Source organism: Pleurodeles waltl, chromosome 3_1, assembly GCF_031143425.1.
Source record: "Pleurodeles waltl isolate 20211129_DDA chromosome 3_1, aPleWal1.hap1.20221129, whole genome shotgun sequence".
NCBI lineage: Eukaryota > Metazoa > Chordata > Amphibia > Caudata > Salamandridae > Pleurodeles > Pleurodeles waltl.
The window spans coordinates 878,156,878-878,175,857 of record NC_090440.1 but is presented as its reverse complement, the minus strand read 5'-3'; the positions used below and the strand labels follow the sequence as shown (position 1 = coordinate 878,175,857).

At 44.4% G+C, this 18,980-nt stretch overlaps 1 protein-coding gene across 2 annotated transcripts in view; it reads right to left on the bottom strand.

The window, feature by feature from the left end:
* The window catches only part of SH3D21 (SH3 domain containing 21), a 193,263-nt gene that overhangs the window by 16,281 nt on the left and 158,002 nt on the right, over window positions 1-18,980 (bottom strand). For both annotated transcript variants that reach the window (XM_069223855.1, XM_069223856.1), the window contains 5 exons: window positions 16,546-16,607; window positions 12,558-12,673; window positions 10,743-10,829; window positions 6,826-7,070; window positions 2,971-3,034 (listed from right to left, as the gene is read on the bottom strand). In XM_069223855.1, coding sequence (XP_069079956.1) covers window positions 2,971-3,034; window positions 6,826-7,070; window positions 10,743-10,829; window positions 12,558-12,673; window positions 16,546-16,607 — 574 coding nt within the window. The remainder of the gene's footprint in view (window positions 1-2,970; window positions 3,035-6,825; window positions 7,071-10,742; window positions 10,830-12,557; window positions 12,674-16,545; window positions 16,608-18,980) is intronic.

The following is an 18,980-nucleotide window of genomic DNA, read 5'->3' as shown; positions in this document are numbered from 1 at the left end:
ACTCTACACCAGTCCACTCTACGGTATTACACTGTATGCAACTCCACTCTTCATCTCTTCAATGTATGCCACTCCACTGTATGCAACTCTGCTTTAAGCTACTCCAGTATATGCTATTCCACTCTACCCAATTCCACTGTATGCCACTTCACGCCACTCTACGGTATTCCACTGGACGCTACTCCACTCTAGGATATTACACTCTACCCCATTCCAGTGTACGCCACTCCAGTCTACACCACTTCACTGTACGGCACTGCACTGTACACTACTTTACTGTATGCTATTTCATTGTATGTCACTCTACTGTACACTACTCCACTCTTCAATACTGCACTATATGCCACTCCACTATAAGGTACTCCACTCCACACCACCCCAGTGTACACCACTCTATTCTATTCTAGTCCAGTGGACGCCACTCCACACTTCTCCACTTCACTCTGTGCCACTCCACTATATGCTTCTTCACTCATCCCCACTCCACTGTACATTACTCCAGTCTACAGCACTTCACTCTGTGCTATTTTATTCTACACTATTACACTGTACCCAACTTCAATCTTTACCCCGCTACTGTATGGTAAATTCCACTCTAGCCCACTCCTTTGGACCCCACTCCACTATATGCTTATTACACTCTACCCTACCCCCACAATACACCACTCCATCTAAACCACTCCACTCTATGCTTTTCCACTCTGTGTGACTCCACTCTTCTACACTCCACTGTAAAGTATTCCAATGTACATTATTCCACTGTATGCTATGCCATTTTACGGTAATCCACTCCCCGCCACTACAGTGTATGCCACTACATTCTATGCTGCTCCACTGTATGACCCTCTCCCCCATTCTATATAACTCCACTCTATAAAAGTCTGCCACACTTCATGGCACTCTTTGGCATTCTAGTACACTTTATCCATATACACTCCTCTGTCCAACTCTATACTCAACCTTACACTCCAACGTACAACAATATATTCCACTATAAGGCACTTTTTTATATGGCACAGCACTCCACTCTACTGTAAGAGATCCTACTCCAATTTATAAGTTTACTACCTACACTACGTCAGTACACTCCATTCCATGCTACTCTGCGATACCCCCATACACTCTATTGTACTTTACTCCACACTACGTAACACCACTCCACTCAACTCTACTCCACTGGACAAGACTTTAACTCCCTCTACTCTACTATCAACAAGCCACTCTGCGCAGCTCCACTGTTACACACACTACAGTATTCTATGCAACTCCACTCTACTACACTGTATGCCACTCTCAGACACTTTACTCCTGTTTATACCCCATCACTCCACTCTACAACACTGTGCTATAGTGTATGTCACTGTACAACACTCAACTCCACTCTACTCTATGATACTCTAGTACGCTATACAACACTGTATGCAACTCTTTGTATGCTAGTGCACCCCACTTTATTTCACTCTATTCTGACATAGTACTCCACTATACTCCACTACTCCACTATACGCCACATTGACACCACTCAATGCCATTGTACTGTATAACACTCTATGCCAATCCACTGTACCACTCTACAGTAATGTACTCTACACCACTCCACTCTAATCAACTAGAGTGTATGCCACTCTACTTTACTGTAGTATACATCACTTTCCAATACTGTACGACACCCCACTACACTCTACTGTACAACAGTACTCCAAATTATAACACTTTACTCAACTGTATGCTACGCACTCCACTCTACTGCACTCCATGCCACTATAGTCTACAACATGCCACTCCACTTTATGACACTTTACTCATCTCTACACTTCCCCACTCCAGTGTACTCCACTCCATTATACTACACTTTATCTCACTCTATACCACTAAACTATACTTTGCTATGTGCCACTCCACTGTCCGGCACTCTACTTCATTGTCTGCAACTCCACTCTACAACAATGTACTACATTGCCACTCTGACACTCCACTCTGTGCCCATCCACTCTATGCCACTGAACTACACTCTATGACCCTCAACGCCATGCCACTCAATTCCCTGTACGATACGCAACTCCACTATATGACAAGGCACGCCACTCTATGACACTCTCCTCCAATGTACTCTATGACACTCCTCTTAATAACACCCCACTCTATGAGACTCTACTTCAACCTACTTCACTCTAAGACACTCTATAACAGTATACAACAGCCCAGTCTAATGTTCGAAATGCCATTCCACTGTACAACTCGATGCTCCAGTCTACAACACTTGACTATATTATATGAGACACAATGCCACTATACTATATAACGCTTCACTACCCTGTATGATATGTTACTACCCTCTACTAACCTCAATTCCAAGTTACAGTACTCCAGTCTATACAAATAGACTTAACAACACTCTCCTCCACCGTACTTTACAACACTCAACACAACAACTCTCCACTTGTGACACTGGACTCTACGATTTGAAACACATTTTTATTAAAACAATTTTAAAAACATCGAAATTCAATGAAATAAACAAAGGTTAAATCTTAGATATAGTTAGGACAATTTATTTTCCCTATAAAAATCAAGTTTAAACTACACAACCTTTAAAAAATCATTTAGAATCTATCCACCACCTTCAAATTATTAGAAGTATCGGGCCTCACCTAATCACGCCTGTTTTAATTCAAAATGAAGGTATTGTGCCCTTTTTAAGGTTGTTTTTCCTCTTCAATCTTTTATGTGAATTACTTTGGTACCATAGGGCCAACCATGGAAGGAGGTCCCATTGGTGACAAGCTGAGCCACTCCTCTCACACTGTGCTGGTTCTTGTGTCACAGCAAAGTCATGATGTGTTAGTGAGGGGACAATGGTAGCAGTGGTGTCAGGGTCCTCACGTACACAACAACAGCCTTTTGTATGGATGTGTGTCCAGCAAGGAGCCCATGCCATTTATATTGCAACAGTCATGGAGAAGACCTTACCTGCAGCGCCATCCTTTTCGCTTTCTCTTCCTTTAGTTCTGCATTAATATTCCGCATGTCCCTCCTGTAGAGATAAAACAATATTAACATGAGGTTACGTTATGTAATTTCCTTTCAAAATTTTCATCTGTGATTGGCCCTTTCCATTCTGAAGTGTGATTGGTCTCTACAAGGGGATTGCACATACTAGTTCCACAGCACATATATGACACGTATTAAAAGTGGTGGGGCGGGTGGAGGGAGTGCAGGGGGTGCGCGCAGAGAGGGTGGGCATGGGTGGCGCGGGAGTGTTTTAACATTTTAAAAAAAACGTACCTGGTACTGCCGCCCGCCTCATGCTCCTCTTCCTGGTCCCAGCAGCTGGAGAGACACCATGTGCAATCCCCGCGCTGCTCTTGTGCTATTACCAAGCATGAGAGAAGAGCGGGGATTGGCCTGAGCGGGCTGATTTACCACTCGCTCTGGCACAGGAAGTCTGTGCTGTTCCTCCAACTCAGCTGTCAAAAACAGCTTGATTGTAGAAACCTAAGTGCGCATGTCTGTTTGGCCAGCCTAGAATTGCCGACCTAACAGACATGTGCAGTTAAGTGCCCTCCACTCCTCCTCCCCCGTCTCAGAGCCAGCAGCTGAAAAATAATATTGTTTTATTTTTCAGCTGCAGGTTATGAGCAAGTGCTTGCAGGGATATCTGTGGCCATTCCTTATCAGTGACTGCTGAGTAATTATACACAACCAACATGTCATTGACTGTCTCAACCCAAGCAGCCTTTCAAAGGCACCTGTATGCCTTGAAAACCTCCCAACTCCAGATTACAGTTTCATTTCTTACAGAGGTAATGATGAAAACAAAAAGGCGATAATGTCTCAGGCTACTAATAAACATGTATCCTTCTCAGAGACTGCTAATCTGTTTATTTTTTGTTTTATATACAGAGCAGCAATTTAGTACATTTCAACTCCGGCAAACCCCAAAGTCGCCAAACTGTATCTACAATTTCGGGCTTAAAAAAGTCGTGCTTAAGAGGAACTGCGTTTTGGAGTGTGGCATTAGTGGAAGCGTATTCTTTGACTCAACGAAAGTGTGTGTGTTCCCAAGTCAATATTTGCATAGTACTAGCTGGGGGCATGAGAGGCGGCGAGGGTAGGCCTAAAGCACCTGTGTATTGAAACTTTATAAAGAACTGTGTACTATGATTAAAACTCAAATTCCGCCAGTTCATTTTTAATTTCCTTGGTTTTATAGCGTCCTTTGCGCCACCTAGTGCTATCGGACGGTTTTGCGCAAACGGTATTTAGAATGCAGGTTAATATACTCACACTGCCTACACACTCTTTAGTGCAGGGACATTAATTATCAACCAGATAGTTCAGTGGATTTACAGTGTGCGTTTAGTGTGTGAGGTAGTGTTGCCACTTGACTCAAGGTCATTACGACTTTCTCCCTTCCTGAACGTTTTACATACAAAATGACTGATTTCAGATGCGATAGTCCAATTACTACAATGAAAACAATATTACAACTCCCAGAACGCATTAGGCTATAAGATCAAAGCACAGAAGCGGAATGGGGAACCAAATGACCTGGAGGGAGGTGTCCGCGAGGTGTACCGGCTTGGGAGCACTGGTGCGTTACTAGCAGTGGTTTAACAAGCGCGTCATGGGCCTAATGAATGCAAGGGTTTTGCCCCCGCCCGTTTCTCGGTTTCGATGTAAGAGACAGACATAATTGGGGTGCACCAGGCTCCTCACACTCCTTCCCCCCCTCTCCCACCTCCTGCCTTTTCAGTACCTTCACAATGCGAAGGCATTTTACATGACTTCGCATCAAACCTCCTGCTCCAGTGTGCAGAGGCAGATCAAACTGCAAGCCCAGTCCCTCGCTGGAACCTCTCTTGATAAGAATACACATTAATTCCGCTGTAATGGAGGCTTAGCTGTGAAACGCCCTCTTGGTCACTGGGACCTGGTTGGAGACCTGCAAACTTATAACATATAGACATGTATCACGCAGAAACAAATGGGAATAATGTTTGATCACGAGTAATATGAGTGACATTTGAAAGACTCTTGGGCTCATGTCGTGAGCTCAATCCCAGGTAGTGGTCGTTGAGCAGCCAGGGAACACGACAGTTTATGGGTTTACCAGGCGCCCAATTCTAGAATCACTCAAAGTTTTCGAGCCTCAGAATGGGAGGTAATGTACTAATTGCATGTTTTACCCTGTTGTGAAGTAAATAAATGGGTTTCATGAATTTTGCACAAATGATTTCTGCCCATTTTTACGTTGCCAAAACCATGCAAGTAAATGTCACCAGAGCGCAACTTGGGTGATTAAATGGGAGTTTGTGAATGCTCAGTGGGATGAAAATCTAATCTTGAGGTGTGTGTGCATTCTGCTGGTCACAGGTTTGATTACCAGCAAAGGGGCTCAACTCACCTTTCATTCTTCTGAGGGCAAAAAATGTGCAATATTAATGTTGGCAAAAATGAATTATATGTTTAAAATTATATTCTTATCAGGGGCAACCCTTCCCAAAAACATAAATATGATGAAAGGGTTCAAAGCAACTTTTTAAAATAACTAATTTGCTTGTTGCATTTCACAGTCAGAAATGTCATTAACCACGAAGACTGCATCACATTGACAAACCTTTTCCTGGAACATGGTAGCACCAGCAGTGAAGAGGTGCATAGAAAACCATTACAATTATTCAAATATATGGTTGATCTGAAAGTTCTTCACGGTTCCATCCTTAGAGGCATATTTATATAGGGGGTTGTGTCGCTCTTGTACAAAGCAACATAGTGCAAACACAACGCAAGCCCAAAATGTGATTTATGAAGTCACACAAGGCCACCTTGCATGGTCCTGAGTAGCTTCATAAATCTGGAGTAAAGCAAATCACTGTGTTGCGTTACCTTGCCCCAGGGAGGCGATCCATGGCTGTTCCCATGCAACATCCATGGATTTTGATGCATTCCTAGATTTACCTGAAGTGGCAGACTTGGAATGTGCCAAAACTGCTCTGCTGCCCTAGTGAGGTGCGATGAGGAGAAATATCTTTATTTCCCCTCGTTTTTCCCCATTTTGCAGCGCACATAGAAAGAGGAAAATGCTGCAGGGGGTTGTTTTTATACAGGAAGGTGCTCCTCCTGCACAAAAAACAATCCTGCTTACAACGCAGGCACACTTGCCCCACTGCGCAATGCAATGGTGCCTGCGTTATCGCTAGGCAGCCAAAGGAGCGCCAGCGCAGGGACAGAGGAAGGAATGCACTGTATTCTTTTAAATAATGGACATTCCCGCCTGTTCCTGTGACCTTGCTGCGCTGCGTCACTTGGCCATAACTATGGCCCTTAGTTTTTAAGTGACGTAGAAAAAACGATTTAAAAAAAAGTTTTTCAATGCTGAGCCTTCATCTCTATGAAATACTTTGATACAGCTAAATATCAAGAGGATGGGTATGAAATCAGGTATTCCTTAACCCCCCCTATAAATTTGCAAGTTGCCCTTTGCTTCACCATCAGCCCATCAGCAGCCTCATACTTGCAGCTGAGGACTTGGGCGAAAGGGATAAGAGCAGAAGCTACAGTAATTATATATGGACCCTGGATCAATGTTTACGTTCTGCTCCTAGCACTGCCTTCATGACTCCTGAGATCACAGGCTGCACGGCCAGAGCAGCACCAAAGACAAACCTGGAGAGCAGCCGCTACTCAAAGCCACCCTTATTGACATCCATGATTTCTAGTGAGAGAAGAATCTCTGCTCTTTCATAAACATTCATGATTTCACAATACACACACCCCTGGCGCACCAGCGGTTGGAAGAACCCACAGCACACCACAACTTACTCATACTGTGTCTTCAATGCCTCCATCAGGACTTTTAGGGACTGAATTTCTGATTTCAGGTCTAATAATGTGACTTTGTCTCCGAGCTCCACTTCGGTCTTCGTCTTGGTCTCTGGCACTCCCGGGCTTGTCTTTGCAGGCTGTGTCTTCTTGTTCTGAGGCTGGCTAGGGCTCGCTTGCGGCGGGTCTGTGGGGGCACTTTCTCTTACTGGTGCTGGCGACCAAGGAGAGGCTTGCTGTGGCTCCTGTAGGGAAAGGGAGAAGGGTGAATGCTTGTGTTAGGCATTCGTACAAACAACATGCTTAAAATGCATTCTTATTATTCTATAGGGTCTTCTTTCGGTGAGTAGAGGAATTTGGTACATTACTTTTATGTGGGGTGATTACATTTGTGCAACGCAAGAACATGGCCTGTTGAGAGTGAAGCAAACTGGCATCTGGTCGCCACCCTCCTCTGGGAGATGGGTCGCATAGCTGGGCTCTGGCAGGTGGCCCACCCTCAGATGAAGCGCAATCTGGGGCCCTTGCTGCTTCTGTCCACAAGTGCTTCTGTCCACTGCAGCTGTTTGATACCGCCTAGCTCTAGAACCAGCCCAACAGCTGCTTGATACCGCCTTGCTCTAGAACCAGCCCAACAGCTGCTTGATACCGCCTTGCTCTAGAACCAGTCCGACCTTTGAATATGTCTATTACGATATCTGTGGCACGGAAGCATGTACAAGCCGTTACAGTACAGGAGAAAACAGAAGTATTCGTCAGCATATATTAAGGGCAGTCCCTTTATTTATGGTTCTCACCCCTAAGCAGAAGTGATGGGTATGCTATTAATGTCCCTTATTAACTAAGGTAATTCTAACATAAAAGGTATCAATCACTGTACATTTGACGTTTTAGCTACAGAGGGAGGGTGTGGGAGATGCCAAGTAGCCAGAACCCTGCACCCCCAGAACGGGAACTTGAAAAATAATACCCAGTCCACATTTCAGACTTAGGTCCTCATTACAACCTTGGCGGGTGGCGGTTGAACCGCCGGGCGGCCGCACTCCCGCAGGGTCTATTATGAGATCCCCGCTGGGCCGGCCGGGAAACCTGGTTTCCACCCGCTGGCCCAGCCGGGATCTCGGCCGCAACACAGGAGCTGGCTCCAAATGGAGCCGGCGGTGTTGCGGCTGTGCGACGGGTGCAGTTGCACCCGTCACACTTTTCACTGTCTGCAAAGCAGACAGTGAAAAGCTCCATGGGGCCGTGGCAGGGGGCCCCTGCACTGCCCATGCCAGTGGCATGGGCAGTGCAGGTGCCCCCAGGGGCCCCACGACTCCCCTTTCCACCAGCCTTTTCATGACGGTTCTTATCGCCATGAAAAGGCTGGCGGGAGGGGGACTCGTAATCCGGATTTAAACCGCCGGGACAATGTGGTGGGAAACCGCCGGGACCAATGTGGCGGGAAACCGCCGGTCCCGGCGGTGCGACCGCGGCGCTTCCGCCGCGGTTGAAATGCCCCTGGAAGCACCGCCAGCCTGTTGGCGGTGCTTCCTCCAAAACAGCCCTGGCATTCGAAGACCGCCAGGGTTGTAATGACCCCCTTTGTTTACTGGATAAAAAATCTTTTAGTTCAAAACTCAGCCTAAAGGCCAGTGCCATTATCTGTCCTTGTAGGACGCCAGAAAGAAGTTAAAAAGTCTAGCATCTGTGACGAATGCAGCAACAGCACATTTGAGCCAAGGATCCAAGTCCCGCTCACCTCACAAATGTTTGCTTTCTTAAGTTCCCAGGTAGGCAAAGGCAGTGGTTGTGACAATCACATGCATTTCTAGAACTGCAAAAGCGCCTTCACTGACCAGAAGAAACAAAGGGGAGGGGCCTGTGAATGGCTGAATGTGAAATCACCTAAAAGGAAATGGAAACAAGCATTTGCAAAGCAATCAGTTTCTTTCCTTTATTGTGCGGGTGTTGAGCTGTTGAGTTTGCCAATGTTTGTCTGTAAAGTACTGTTTGAAAAGTAAAGGAAAAAACATTTTGAAATACTCTAGAAAAGCAAACATGTTGTGGCATCCCACAACTGTACATTGGATTTTATGTTTTCAATCTTTATAAAATCATGGTTTATTTTTCAGTACTTTCACTCAGGAAACTCTGAACAGAACTTACAAATAATAAAGAAGTGTCAGAACGTAAAGGAGAATGCTTGCGAAGGATTAATTTACTTTCACAGTCATTTGGTCTTCTGCAGTAGTCCAGGAAGCAGATTTATAGGCCTACAGGAGAAGTGTCATGCTAAGTATGCCTTCTGCCTAAGATGCCAGAAAAAGGCCTATGTCCAAGTCCCATTAAATCATTTTTTTGCCAGAGCTCATGTTTTCACATAATATGTGCAATGCAGGAAATGAAACAAAAATATCCCTTAAAATCAGCTTTTCATACATACACAGGCAAAGAATATCCCTGTTTCTGTGATTTTGCAGGAAAGCCGGGAAGGGTGGGGAGCAGGGCAGCTATTGCTGGGGGAAGCAGCAGTCAAAAGCGAGAACTGAAAAATACGTGCACTTTCATTGAGTGCTGAATGATAAAGAAAAATGTTGTCCTCTAAATGTGAGCAGTAGAAGGATACAAGTCACCATTCAAAAGCACCCTGACGCGTCTAAGTTCCAGGAGAGGGATAAACACAAGCAGAGGAAGGCAAGCTATCAAATAAGAAGTAAGCAAATGAGACTGACAATAAAGCCAACCAATGGTAAGCGATGCGCAGGCTCTAAGCCCACTGTGAGTTGCCAATAGGTCTTTCACAACCAGACGGCAGACACCTAGAAAGCACACAATGAATGGCAATTCAGCAGTAGTTTTAGTAATAGTAGTAGTAATACTAACAATAACAATGCTTTCATACATACTGTTGCTACTACCTCTGTTATGTTACCACTAACCCATCAATACTATAGGCTCTCCTGAAACACCAGCAGCCCATCCCCTATAATCTTTACAATTCTTGGATGAACTGTAAAGTGCTATGACATCTTCAAGAACATGTCCTTTACAAATATCGAAGTATGTCATTTAAATGCCCCTCCCTTTCTCACAATGCATCTCTACAAACAGGAAAGTGAATTAACAATGCTCCAATGTGGTCCGCATCATATAAAAAAGGTAAACCGTGCAGTTCTTCCAGAGGTCTGTCTGTCAGGTAGTTTCGTACTCGCCTGATGTGCCAGTCAGCACCTGCAGATTGCAACTCACTTTTACATTTATTAAACAAAAACTAGCTTTCTCAATCAGTGGTTCCCAACCTTTTGACTTCTGTGGACCCCCACTTTATTATTACTGGAATCCGGGGACCAACCACCGAGTCATTAAATGAAAGCCGGGGACCCCAGGCCTAATCATTGTCAATGATTTGAAACGCAAAATACAGAAAAAATACAGAAACTTGCATTCATCAAACTCATACACAAGTGATACATATTATTTAATTTTGCAAACAAATATAAACAAAAAAATGTAATAGGAAGGTTGGAGCTTTTCTGAATTCAATTGAAGCCACACATCGCCCATACTATTCTGTTTGATGCACCTGCACTGCTCCCACGAATCAATCTACTATGTTAATTTTTAGCCTCCAATTTCAAATTCCCTAACATTTACAGTGCGTTTAAAAATTTTCAATTGTACATTTAGCCATTTTATTTATATACACTTTATTACGCTGTTAATCTTATTTAATTTGTAAAGCAGTCGCGGACCCCCTGTGGAGGCTTCTTGGTGGACCCCCAGGGGTCCCGGACCACAGGTTGGGGACCACTGTAATCTAAATGATAAAAGAGGTTTGGTGTTTGATTCAGATTCTACGAGCACCAAACAAGCACATCTAAAACACACACAACTTGACACACAGCCACAAAGGGATCCTAAACTACAAACTTTACCTTGACTTTACTTGGAGCCTTGGATTTCGGCCTCTCTTCCACTTCTTCCACTTTAGGATCTTTTTGCTTTACTATTTCTTCATCTTTCTGGAATATGAAGAACGTCAGGTGGTTAGAGTAAGTGTTGTAGAGTAGGCATAAGCCACGAGGGTGCTATTGACAACTTAGGCCCATATTTATACTTTTTTGTGCCGCATTTGTGTAAAAAAATGACACAAATGTGGCGCAAAAAAAAGTATAATTATGGGCCTTAGGCCCATATTCATACTTTTTTTTAGCTCCACATTTGCGTCATTTTATGACGCAAAAACGGCGCAAACTTGCAAAATACAGTTGTATTTTGTAAGTTTGTGCCATTTTTGCATCAAAAAGCAGCGCAAATGCGGTGCTAAAAACTATAAATATGGGCCTTAGTGTTTCTGCAAGACTGCAAGGAGCCCCTCTTTAACTACTGATACCCCGGATTCGTACACTAAGAGGACTATATATTTAAAGAGAAAAACATGTCATTTATATAATGCTTCGTGCACCACTACTGCAGTTTCAGATTCCCTTAAAACAGGTATCACTCTTATCAAAAGCAGTCTGAAATCAATTTACTAGGCTGGGCTGTGGTTAGCTCTTCTATAATCAGGCACCTGTATCTTAAGAGCCTGTTGGTGCAGATGGTTCTGACTAGGCCCTACTGGGGCAGGATGTGAGGATGGAAGGATCACACACTGAGGATCTGAAGTGGCCTCACATAACAACTATGAAAGAGAAATGGACACAGTCCAAGTCACACGTGGATCCCTTTATTCTTTCACGGTTACTGATGCACAACTAAGTGCAATGATGTCCTCAGCTCAGACTCACTCTTCCTAAATCACTCAATCCATACAGAACACTTACAAATCAATACTTTCTACAAACAGGAGGAGCTAAAGCAGATACAGGACGATACACGTGATATAGACGTTCACACACATCTTACTCCACAGACAACAGCCAACAGATAGTATAACATGCCATCCGCACCACCAGACTAAAACAAGTAAGCACACTCTGTATGTCCTCAGACTCACTCTTGAGCGGTCCAATTCAAAAAGAGGCCAGCAAGATTCACATATATAAATGCTCACGGTATGACAGTCACAATCCCCATCATTACAGAACAACAGCAAAGAGCTTCCCTAAAGCAAACATAAATAAACACGCACAATCGCACACCAAGCGCAAAAACAAAACATGAAAGTCACTTTCCCTTTGGGTGGAGCACAACCAAAAGAGTCAAAGTAATACTCATCAGGAGTGAATGGTCATAAAGAGCTAAGGAAAGTGCGTGCTGCGTCCAAGCACTTGTCGTCTGGGTACAACACCTACCCAGAGAAGAGGCCAAGAGGCCAAGAAAGGCGCCCTACCTCCAAGCAGACAATAGTCCATTGCAATCAGAGTTGTGGAATGTGTGGTACCTGGTGCACTGTGTGCTCCCTGCTGTCTGTGTGACACATCGTGTGAAGAGTGTGGTGCATGAATGTTTTATGTAGATAGAGCATTGCAAAACAGAGGGGGAGCTAAGAACTTCCAGAAATAAATAGCAAAGTAAAAAAGAGGTAGGGCCGGACTGGAAACTAAAAGAAAATCAGCTCTAGCAAAACTGTTCAACCCTTCCCCACAGTGCAAGCTGTCTTGACTAGAATGTGGCCATGAGAACATGGCTGGGTCATGGCAACCCATCCTGCTCTGAAAGCAGCTTCTACCCTGCAACCCACTTGGGAATGCAATAGTGGCAGAATGGGCCTTGGCAACAGGCCGTGAGGAAAAGACCGAACTTACCTCCGGGGAGTGATTGTGGTTCGTGGGCGGCCGCTTCCCTGCCATTTTGGGTCTGTCAGAAGTGGGGTGGCTCAGCTTGGCCGATGAGACAACCAGGGCATCAAACTCACCGTTCTCTGCAAAACAGAAAGCAGTAATTTCTCAAGTCACCTGAGTGATTTACTTCATCGTCGCATGCCTCAGCCCCACATCCTCACACCCTCAGTGCACCCGGAGTTTGCAGAAGTCTCGGGGCTGTCTCCGGAGGTTCGTGGCCCAGGAATAGATTGTAAACATCATTAAAGTGGTCAAAACAACCGCAAAAGGCACAGCAATTGATAAACATGCTCACAAATAGATCTGAGGATGGGAATAGTGCACCTCTGTTTTACACAAGCTACCAGAGCACTCTAGCGTCCATACATTTTGTGATTAGAAAGTAATATGGAGAAAGAAAAGAGGTCGACAACTTTTTGTTTGCATTAGGGTGGGGGAGGAGGCACATTCTTTAATTTTATCCCATTTGCAAACCCAAGTTTTCCATAATTAGCACATTTTGCACTATTTACACTTTTGTGCACACACTTCTTCTGAAATAGTGAGTCCGCTCATTGCTTCAGTATTATATATTCAGCTCTGGTTCCATCATCCGTACCCATCCTGGGCCTCTCTGTGTCTCTCTCTCTCTCATTGTATGCCTCTCTGCCCCTTTCACTCGATTTCCTTCTCTTTCATGTTCTCTCTCTGGCTCTCTACCCCTTTCTCTCCTCCCACCCACTTCTCTCTTATTTTCAGAGTCTTTCTACGCCTCGGTTTTCCCCTATTAGCTACCCTCTGTTTGCCTTCCATCTACTCTGCTAACATTTGCTGTGCTCACCTCGTTTTTCAGTTTCCATTGTCACTTTAACTTTCTCCTTCATTTTCAGTCTCCTTCACCTTTCTAGCATTGCTCTCTCATTCTCTGGATGCTTATATCTTTCTTGTTCTAACCTTTTCTCTTGCTCTGCCTCTCTCCCTCACTTCTCGTCGGTCTGTCTGTTTGAGCACCCCTGCCTTTACAAGGCATGCAACGGGGTCAAACACTAAGTTCTGGTGGTAACAGAGGGGATGTGCTGCGTTCAGTGACTGTAGTGAAAGCCGGATTGGAAAACAAAACCAGCACTATCAAAAATAAAACTGGGGGTACTACGGCAGCCCATCCAGTTGTCAATGCAGTGCACTAGCCAGGAGCCCACTGGGTACATGCCAGAGTGAAAGCATGGCCAGTCCCGCCCTGGTATTTAACGCCAATGACATCATTACGAGTCGCCCAGGAAATAGGGAGATATTTCCCCCACCTTCTGAGTTACTAATCCTGGGGAGACCGGAAAATCCGCGGTGCGCAAATAGATGGGCTGGACAGTGAACTCTCATGGTCCACGAAAAACGAGGAATTACTGGGGGAATCAATCATTCAAAACCAGATTGTCCTGGTAATTTCACCTTTTTCACCAGACTAGAACCCTCAGATATCGGCTGTTTCCACGCGCTTACATCTGGCAAAAGCAGTTTTAAATGGAAATATATATGCGTAGATGCTTACTTTTTAGAGTGCCTGTTTGCTCCTGAGAAGTGCCGGTACTGTCCCATAAGTGTACTGCAGCAGTGCTGAGAAGTGCAGGTAAGAGTTAGAATTAAAGAAGTGCAGGTACTCAGCACCGGACAATACCTGCTCATTTAAAGCGCTGGGTAAAAGTGAAAAGATTTGAGGTGTTCCAGCAGATTACATAATTCCAGGGGCTCCAGCTACAGCCAATAATTACCCCAACGGAATACTGAGGGCCCAAGTCGTACACCAGAAATCTTCTCGTGGACTGCTGGATGTCATGCATCCATGTTCTCATAATTTGGAGGTGGTGTCGAATGTCCGGTGAAGGCTGGTCTGTAAATAGCTGTTGGATACTATTGGTCGTAAAATCTCGTGATAAGGATAGTAGTCTGACACTGCCACCTACTGCATTTCTCTAGAAAAGCACCAGTCGCTGTTTTTTGTGTTACCTCTTGGGCACATTTCAATATGTATTAACCAGAGGCGTATCCGAGTCAGTGAAACTGAGGGGGTGCGAGCCGATTTCATAATGATCACCAAGAAGTATCCTAGATGGAAAACAGCGGGGTGAGGGAGTTGGGGAAGGTAGATAGTGGTTTGGTGTGGCATGGTTTCGAGGTGTATTGTGAAGTAGAGCGTGAGGAATCGTAGGGGTTCCACAGGAGCCAGGGCTATATTCTCAAGTATAAACAACATTCTTTGAGCTCTTTAAATCGCTCCAGCACTTAGGTGTGTTTTATAAAAAAACAGTCTGAGAAACGCTGGCAGCAGATCTGTGAGTTGAACACATGTCGCCATCTAGCGGCCGCAGCCTTCAATCACCGTGAACTGCCTTAGGAATTTTGAGGTATGCTGTAGTTACAACTAATATGTTGCAGTATCAGTAAAATAGTTCTGTGGGTTAAAGCAACTGCTTCACAAAGGTAAACCTAACCACAAGGTTATTTTTAATGTGTGTTTTTACACGATATAGTATGAACTTTACCCCACTGAACAGGGGAGAACTTTACAGACATCTTTTAATGTGAGTAGAAGGACAAAGTCATGGTGGTGCACAAATAATGGTATTTTGTGTGTGGAGGGAAGTTAATACCATATTAAAAGCTCCAGAATGTTATGAGGTTAAAGGCAGAAACACGTTATTTTTTTGGAACTGGGATCCTGTGAGGTATGCCAAATGTTCCGTAGCCCCGCTCTCCAACAACAGGAAAACATCAGTCTTCTGGCATTTAACGGAATGGATTTTAATTAAGAAAAGAAGAGGTGAAATGTATACACATTTACAAACACAGATTTGACAGTTAGAATCATGTTACTTAACAGGAAGAACCCCGAAGCATGACTCAACCTACATTATGTAGCGCATTTCCTACTTCTCCCTATAAAAAGAAATGTGTTGTGCACTTGTCTCCTACTATCCCACTTCACCTATCAATTCCCCTTTCAAAACAAGTGTTGGAAAACAGCACTGACATTGGGGGGCAGACTTTTGACTTTGTCACTGCTTGTTTTTTTGTGTCTTGGTTTTTGTAAAACGTTATTTTTGGGGAAACTGTTAGGCCCACAACAATCTAAAAAGGGGCAGAAGCATGTTGTATAATATGAGTGAGTCACTGGACCTACTGCACATTTTCAGAGGCTGTGGCGCTTCTCCCACCCCTCCCCCACCTGATGATACACCTCAGGTAGCAACTGCCAGGTAGTTTCCTACCTTTTCCAGATAAGTGAGAAGCCTGCATGCCCTGCTCATAGGGCCGCAGAGGCCATTCTGTTACTCTTGTGTTTCCCCAGTAGGCTGAGGGCTGGGGCGGCTTTCAGGGGCTGCCTTGAACCACTCGTGCCCCACAGCCCTTTTCTATTGTGGCCTGGTTTGAACTTTTTTGACAGGGCTGGTTTTAGTTTCTATTCATCCGCGCATTGCTTATTGGCGACTTTGCAGCTGAAGCGCCGAACTACAAGGTTCTTACATCCCGTGGAGAGGAAAGCAAAGGAACATAAAGTCATTTCCACAAGACTTTACACTGCATCAATGGGGAAACGGATTACAATCCACTTCCATCAGTTGCAAAGCTGATGACTTAAGTGTGCAACCAGCTCCTTTTTATGTGGTGATGTGCCTGACCTGTATCTGGCAAACTCTCAGTAACTGATTTTGGAGACAAGGGATGAACTCCCCTCCCCTCCCCGCCCCCCACCCCCGCGTCTGTCAAGGCAGGGGGTCATGACTGAGATCATAAGAAAAGAGTGAGGGGCTGAGGTATAAAAGGGTTTTACCCATTTGGAGTCCATGGGAAAATTGGGAAAGTGCTGTAGTCCTGAACCCTTCCCTGTAGAAACGTACGGACTGGAAAAGTGTACAAAGGCTAAAACAGTTATTTAAAAAATAATATTATCATTGGATAAGGTGCCACTTCGATTTACCTGTTTCCAAGGTATTCTCCTTTACCGGTTCCACTGGTTTAGGAAGAAAATTTCCATCTGGTCTGAAAACAGAACACAATAAAGTCTAAAAATACTAATTAGCAATATATCACCGACAGTATCAGTAGTCAGGAGTGATCAATTAGTCCACAGTGATTGCACACTTTGTGTTGCCTGATCAAAGTCTTTTATTGGTGTCATCACAGATGTTGATTGCGATGTTAACTGAAAGTATGTGCAAGGACGTTCCCACTACAAATATGGGGGCATATTTATACTCTGTTTGCGCCAAATATTTGTCTTTTTTTTTAACGCAAATTCAGCGTAAACTTAACTCCATATTTATATTTTGACGTTAGACATGTCTAGCATCAAAATATTGGAGTTGGCACCATTTTTTGGATGCGTGAACCTGCCTTGTGTCAATGAGATGCAAGGTAGGTGTTCCTATCCAAAAAAATATGCTAACCCCATATCCCCATATTTATCCCTGTGCTAAAATGACGCACGGGTGGGAGGAAGGGCCACATAATGGTGCAAAGCTTGCTTTGCACCATTATTTAACGCCTGGGTCAGACCAGGCGTTAGGAGACCTGTGGACCCATTTCCCTGGAATGGGTCTACAGGTGCTCTCCCCAAGCCCCAGGAACACCCCCACCCACACCAGAGGGACACCAGAGGATGGGGAACCCCATCCCAGGTAAGTAGGGTAAGGATGGGTAAGTATATATTTCTTTTTTTTAGAGTGCCATCGGGGGCCCTGAATTGGGGCCCCTGCATGGCACAGGGTGCAATGGCCATGCCCAGGGACACTTGTCCCCTGTGCTGGCCATTGGGGTGGTGGGCATGACTCCTGTCTATCCTAATACAGGTGTCATGTTTTTGGTGGTTGTGCACCAGGAAATGGCGCTAGTCTGGTCAGAGGTATTTTTTTTGCCTCTAACCAGTCTAGTGTCATTTTTTGAGGCACACTCCTTCCCTACCGTCACCCCCACCCTCCTAGCGTCATTTTTCAGGACGCTAGCTGGGCCTTACCGCCAGCTTGCACCATTCTATAAATATGACACCCGTCATGTGTCTGAGAATGACGCAAGCCGATGGTAACGTTTTTTACGCAAAACTGCGCTAGTGCAGTTTTGCACCAAAAACTATAAATCTGGGCCATAGTCCTACAAGTACTGGCATGCAATATGCTGTTAGCTAAAAAACGAGAGCCCCCATGACCTGTCACCAGAGATCACCTATAGATGGCAACATTACAGATATTTTATGTTTTGAAATTGTAATGTTAACACCCCCTCATGCAAATTCTCAGTTTGTATATACACAGCACCTCTCCGTTACACATGTAACCTTAAAGTGAACTCACATTTTGCAGTAAATATTGTGTGGTTTTTTAAATGATACACGATTTCAAATCATAATTACATATCTCCATCAAACAGGGAGAGCAGCCTTTGGATTTGAACCACGTTCCATGCATGGGTGCTGTCACACCTGCAGTTCTGCACTGTGTATACCAGCCAGATACAGCAACAATTGGTACAACCTTTGGTCACTCATCACGTTTCAGCCTTGTGTGGTATAAGAAACACAGTGGCACAACCTTTAGCTTCAGACTGTGTTTTATGACTGAAAAAGTACTGAAAAATACTGAAAAATAAGTAAAGTGCTTGGCGGAACCATTTCAAACTCTTCTGTCAGGCTCACCTCAGCGGGGACACAGACTGATGCAGGACATGTGAGAGGAGCTTCCCTTGCACAGCTAACAGTTTTGAATGGATTCTAAAGCTGTTTTCTTCGTGGCACATTGGGAATGGTAGGGTGTTTGGAGGATTTTTCTGTTGCTGATCGTTCCCAGATAATAAAAAGTATTTGACGTAAAGGAAGGACAGCTCATGGGCCTGACAAGGAACTACAATGGAAGCTATGGTTGTACATAGAAGAAAGATTTCCCAGTTGTCATAGTCCTTGGTTGATTGGAAATACATTGGTATGGTTTAGACTCAGGAAAGGATGACTTTCCAGTGTAAGGAGTCAAAGTAGGTACACAGAGGAAAAGAAAAAGTGTCAGCCACTGGAGATCTGCACCCTATATTAGGCCGAAGGAAACAAGGTGTAATCCATTATGGATATTTTTAAAATGTGTGTATATCTCCCCTGTGATGAGGAAAAGGGCTGGGAAACGGAGCAGTAGCAAACTTATCCATTAAACTAATCAACTTGTGGATCTTTCACAAGGATGTATGTCTTCAGCTTTCTTCGGCTTTCAGAGCTAATTATGTCTTTTATCAATTGCTGATAAGGATTTGTTACTTACCTAGTAAGCATCTATTTGTGGCATACAGTGCTGTAGATTCACATGCTCTGAATACTTCCACCACCTAGTGTTGATTCCGGAAGGTTGCACGTTGTTTTTGTTAGAAAAGTCTTTC